Source organism: Brassica oleracea, chromosome C9 (assembly GCF_000695525.1).
Source record: "Brassica oleracea var. oleracea cultivar TO1000 chromosome C9, BOL, whole genome shotgun sequence".
NCBI lineage: Eukaryota > Viridiplantae > Streptophyta > Magnoliopsida > Brassicales > Brassicaceae > Brassica > Brassica oleracea.
Genome location: NC_027756.1, coordinates 9,301,669 through 9,307,205, shown reverse-complemented (window position 1 = coordinate 9,307,205; position 5,537 = coordinate 9,301,669). Strand labels below are relative to the sequence as shown.

Genomic DNA, 5,537 nt, shown 5'->3' with positions numbered 1-5,537 from the left:
ATAACAATATATATATATATATATATTATTGGTAGTGGGTATATATATATTATTGGTAGTGGGTCCCCATTTCTTAGATTTCAAGTCTTTGTTTGTAATGGTGGCTTTTCCCCGCAGGAACATAGCTCAGCTTGCAAAGGTTAAGATTGCAAATAAAAATGGCCAGTGGCAGGACCTTGACATACCCCATAGGTAATCTTTATCTAAATGGTTCCTTAAGGAATCACTTGGGATTTTTCATCTTTCTTTTACTGGATATAATAATCATTGTCAGTGCCCCCTTCTTTCTTGCAATAACCTGTTCAACCTTGAACAAAAGAATATATTCCAACTCCTGACGTTTTTGTTTCTGCTCTCACAGCATCAGGTCCATTGTATGTCTTAATCTGCCCAGCTTTTCTGGAGGGCTAAATCCTTGGGGCACACCAAATCCCAGGAAACAACGTGATGTAGGTCTTGACATTCATATATATATTTGCCATGGTGGTAAAATAATCTGCACATTTATTTCTTTTGGCACAACAGAGAGACTTGACTCCACCGTTCGTTGACGATGGCTACATTGAGGTTGTTGGGTTCAGAAATGCTTGGCACGGTCTTGTCCTGCTCGCTCCTAATGGGCACGGTACACGACTTGCCCAGGTAAAAGAAGTGATGATTGGGTGGGTGCAGTACAAATTTATAACTTATCGAGTGAGTTGAGTTGGTTTCTCTTTTGTGACTCTCTAGGCAAACCGCATTCGCTTCGAATTTCGGAAAGGAGCAGCAGACCATACATTTATGAGGATGGATGGGGAGCCCTGGAAACAGCCACTGCCAATGGATGATGAAACTGTGATGGTGGAGCTTTCACACCTTGGCCAAGTGAACATGCTTGCAACTCATGACTGCCGGTCCAGAAGCATGTACGACCCTTCAACCCCCCGTCATCAGGATTCGGCAGAAGAGTATGACGATAATGAAGACGACTCAGTGACTGAAGGCGAGGAATTTAGAAAGTTTGGTGCAGCAGATACCTTCAAGATTCCTGACGAGGTTGATATTTCTCACCTTAGTTAGAAAATTAGCAGCAGCCTTTTTCACTGTTGATTCTATGCTATTCTTCCTCCGGTCTCCTTTTTTTTTCTTCTTTTGGCACATTTATAAAATTCTTTCATAAAGAGGCAGCTAGCCGTAGTTGGTACCCATTTTTCATTTGTTGTGTAAGCTTAATGATCGAGACAGTTATGTAATGCTTCTGGATTTTTATAACATCTCCGTTCCTTGTTCTGTTCATTCATGTGTGAGGCAGCGAATTTATCTGCGACTCTTTGTTTGTTATAGTTGATTCACATTATTAATCTATTAGGCCCAAAGAAAAAACTCATAATATATGGAATTAAGCATCCAAATGGTCTATCAAGCAAGACTCCAATGTTTTGTTCTGGCTACAATCTAACTTGTGCTTCCTTAATCTTGAACCTGACTTGATCCCATTGCATTGACTATCTTCCAACCCAGTCCCCCACCAGCTTCCTTCATATCATAGAGTAGCTGATCGTAAGAAATGTGTCCTCGCTCGCTTAGCAGCCTCAGAATCTTTCTCAAACCCTCCATGTCTCTTTGACCCTCCACATAATCCACACAGCTCATCAGCACAACCTTGTGTGGTCTCCACCCTGGCTTGCTCACCTCTATTGCCTTCTTCCATCTCTCCACCGCCTTCTCCATCTCCCCCGCCATCTTGTAACCCAGAGCTAACCTCTCCCATGTGCTTGTCTCCTGGAGCACCATCTTTGCTACCTCCTCTGCTTTTGCCATCATCCCGTTCTTGCAATAACCCGTTATTAACAAATGCGGGATCCGGACATCGAATAGAGAATGTCCAGCTTCCCACTCTCCCATAATCTTCTCAACACCCTCGATATCTTCCGCCTTAAAGAGCGCGCTGATCACGCTTATGTATCCAGTGTTGAAGAACCCACCAAGCTCCTTGTACAAGGTCCATAGACGGTAGACCTCTTGTTTCTTACCAGCAGCGCCGTAGAACGACATGAGAACCTCGTAGGCATGCTTTCGTTTCTGAGGATTCACCAACTGCTCTGATCTACGCAGCATCTCCATCGCCTTTCCGGTCGAACCGGCTTTAATGTAGGCGTTTGCAGCATCAGCGTAAGTCCGCCAGTCAAGGTCAAGTCCAGGGTCAGACTCACACCCCGTAAGAAACTTCTCCATTCCCTCTACATCAGATACGAGAGAGTAGGCGTGGAGGCGCGTGTTGACCGTGAAGATGTCAGGCTTGACGTTCCCATCGTCCATCTCGCGGAGAAGCTTCTCGAGCAAAGCGTATTTGCCGCACCTGATGTAGAGGTTGAGCATGACGTTGTAGGGAAGGCAGCCTCTGAGGAAGCCGAGGTCTTTCATCTCGTGGAAGAGTTGGTCAGCTTTGTGCAAGACCTTCTTGCTGGCGTAGCAGTTCAAGAGCGCGCCGTAGAGATGGTAGTTCCTCCTCTCGATAGGAATCTTTTCGAAAAACTTATCGGCTTCTCCGAGACCATTTACTTTGGCGATCAAGTCGAGGCGAATGGCTATATCTCCTTCCGAGATATCATGAACTCTATGCTCACTCATCCAATCTGATATCTAACAATAACAAAAAAAAAAAGAGGATTTTTTATTTTTTATTTTTTGAAAAAAAAAAAAAGGCAAAGTGAAGAAGAAAGAGAAGAATCTGAGGTTTGGAGACCTGGAGGGCGTGGGAGAAGCGGCTGAACTTGCGGAGCATCTTGACGATGGAGTGGAGCTCCGAAGTCTTGACCGGATTACCTTCATCAAGCCATCCTTCCAGCACTCTGAGAATCGAAGCAGAGGGATCACCGGCCCTGGCCACCCGACGCTGCAGAGTGTCGTGGGGTACGGTTGTTGAGTGGAAAGGGAAGCTCCTCAGAATGTAATTTGGCTTTGGACGGACAAGACGGAGAAGAAGATGATTCATGCTTTCGACGGCCGGTGAGCTAGGGTTTATCTACGGTTTAACATTCACCGTATTACACGTTCGAATCGACTGATGATACCACGTCAGAAACTCCCTTTTAATTTTTTTCGTATTTTGGCTTTTGAGCAGAGAACTATTGGAACACTCTCCGCCTGGGCATAATATCCATAACCCGAAATCCGAACTGAACCCGAACTGAACCCTAACTGAAAAACCCGATCTGTATCCGGTCCGAAATATAAAAAATATCGGAATTGATCTTGTAAGGTGGTACAAAGCATATCCGAACTCAAAGTGTTATTAACCGAACACGAACGGGTAACCCGAAAAATCCGAAAAAATATCTGAAAAAACCGATCCGAATGTCCAAAATAATATACAATATAATTATATGAAACATGAATATATATTTCAAATATTCAATTTCATATTTATTTTGATATGTTATCTAACAATAAGTATTATAAAAGAGAAGTGAAATCCGAAAAACCCGATCAGAATGCCAACGGGTACCCAACGTCCATGCCTAGTCTCCGCGAAACCCTCTCTTTTTTTAACTACAACCCAAGAACTAGAGTTGGGCAAAAATACTTGACAATATTCAAAAATAAAAATAGCTAAAATATACATCCCAAGACCATGATTAATCTGGGCTCTTAGGTGGTTTTCTTAACTTCGGCTGATAACTGTTTTTTAGTTTTTAACTAAGAAGAGCTAAGAACTGTCTTTTAAATAAGAGATATAAAAGCCGGTTCTTAACCGAAAAATGTAAAAAAAAAAATGTCAAATCATGAGTTAAGAACTCCAAATTAAGAACTCAGGTTAATCATGCTCTAAGAACATGCTCCATAGATAAAACACTAGGGAAAATGGATATATTATTCTCTAATTGTTTACTATCAACACATTTTATATTTAAGTATTGGTTTGCACAAAAATCATTTCTGAATTAATAGTGCAGAAAATTAAGTTTAAAATAATTAATTATTAACTCTTAAAAGCGGAAATTTAATGATTTTTGTCTAATTTTTAACGGTTGACTATTTCAAACCCATTTTTCGGAGTCAACAATTAGTTAAAAAGTAGTTTTGCGCAAACTATATTGGATATTAAACTACTGACGGCAAATAGTTGGAGAATAAAAACTTATCATTTTTATTATGATCTAAATAAGTTTACAAGTTAAATATCAATTAATTTCTTAAAATTCAAGCTAAACTTTTTTATCAAGTTGGATGACACCAATATACCTTTATGGTAAATGGAATCGGAAACGGGTACGTGGAAGCGGAATCGTATGAAAGTGTAGTAGCGATATTTTTCAAAAAATTAGGAAGCATATACGTGTTAGAAACGTATATATAAAATATATATATAGCAAAAATGATTTTATAAAATTATAAGTCAAAAATAAATATATGATTCAAAAGAAAAATCACTTATTCATTTTTAATAATTTTATTCCTTTAGTTGACTTCATTTTTTAATAATAAAAGTACTAACAGATTAAGCTTATAAAAAATGCCATCAAATTAATTATTTTTTATAGTTCATAAATATCTGTCATAGTATATTTTAATTTCTATGCAAGATCTCTTACAAAAAAATTACTAAGCAGAAAGATAATTTATAGTATTAATTATGATATTTGTATTTTTGGTATTCTCTCTATTTTAATATTATTAATTTTGAATTTTATATAAAATAAAAACATAATTTATGTTTTTATTTATTCATAACATTGAATTTTTAAAATGGAAACGTGATTTATAAACAGAATCATAAACTTTCAACGTATTTTTAAAGAAGTATTTTTGGAAGCGTATTTGATGCCAGATTCCGAGAGTTTCCATAAGCTTCCGAAGCGAGAAACAGACGTCTGGCGAAGCTTCCGTGCTACTTTCTAGCATTAATTTTTGGATACGTCTTTGTAATATTTACCTAGAAATCTAGATTTAAGAATCCATTAACATGTGTTTTACCTTTGCATTAACATCTATATTATTAAAAGAGAAGTACCCATTTGAAAATGTTCTTACTTCACTAATTAAATTCCCTTTTTTTTGCTTGTCTTTTTCAGTTGCATTTATGAAATATCCTAAAACGAATAAAACTGTCTAATTTATTACTTGTCTTTTCAGTTACATTAATGAAATATGCTTAAATGAATTTAAACTTCCTATTTTATTGTTTGTCTTTTTCAGTTACCCTAATGAAATATCCTTAAAAAAATTTGGACATAATGCCGTTTAATCAACAAAAAAAACTCATGAGTTATCCTTACGTCCATAATTTTAATAATGGAGATTTAAAAAAAAACGTGCATCATTAAAATGTTACCTAAAACATGCAGCACTAATATATAACATGCATCAATAAAACTAGAATTTGACTCACACAATTGTACGGATATTATTTTCAGTTGATTAAATTAAAAAATATTTATTTATTCAAAAAATATTTAAGAATGACTATGTTTTTAAAAATTATATGGTATTATTTGCTCATAACTCATTTGTCATTTGATAAATTGTTAGAAAATTTTTTTTAGCATAATATAACT

General features: G+C 37.0%; 2 protein-coding genes across 3 annotated transcripts in view; one reads left to right on the top strand and one right to left on the bottom strand.

The window, feature by feature from the left end:
- Positions 1-1,271, top strand: part of LOC106319201 (diacylglycerol kinase 5-like) — a 7,688-nt gene extending 6,417 nt beyond the window's left edge. The window contains exons 8-11 of the mRNA XM_013757460.1: positions 118-192; positions 362-449; positions 526-642; positions 730-1,271. Of these exons, the coding sequence (XP_013612914.1) occupies positions 118-192; positions 362-449; positions 526-642; positions 730-1,059 (610 nt within the window). The 3' untranslated portion in view covers positions 1,060-1,271. The remainder of the gene's footprint in view (positions 1-117; positions 193-361; positions 450-525; positions 643-729) is intronic.
- Positions 1,272-1,344: 73 nt separating this feature from the next.
- LOC106319202 (pentatricopeptide repeat-containing protein At2g20710, mitochondrial) lies at positions 1,345-3,112 on the bottom strand. Of its 2 annotated transcripts, none has more exons than XM_013757461.1 (2): positions 2,726-3,112; positions 1,345-2,622 (listed from the first exon to the last, which is right to left on the bottom strand). In XM_013757461.1, exons 1-2 carry the CDS (start codon positions 2,972-2,974, stop codon positions 1,450-1,452), a joined length of 1,422 nt encoding a protein of 473 aa, XP_013612915.1. In that variant the 5' UTR covers positions 2,975-3,112; the 3' UTR covers positions 1,345-1,449. The 2 variants fall into 2 exon arrangements, with proteins under 2 accessions (XP_013612915.1, XP_013612916.1); XM_013757462.1 differs by having other exon boundaries at positions 1,345-2,615; positions 2,726-2,940.
- Positions 3,113-5,537: the final 2,425 nt, after the last annotated feature.

Excerpts from the sequence above, each read along its gene's own strand:
- LOC106319202 (XM_013757461.1), bottom strand. The coding sequence starts at position 2,974 with ATGAATCATCTTCTTCTCCGTCTTGTCCGTCCAAAGCCAAATTACATT. Across the intron at positions 2,623-2,725 it reads GCTTCTCCCACGCCCTCCAG|ATATCAGATTGGATGAGTGA; the intron begins GTCTCCAAACCT and ends TGTTATTGTTAG.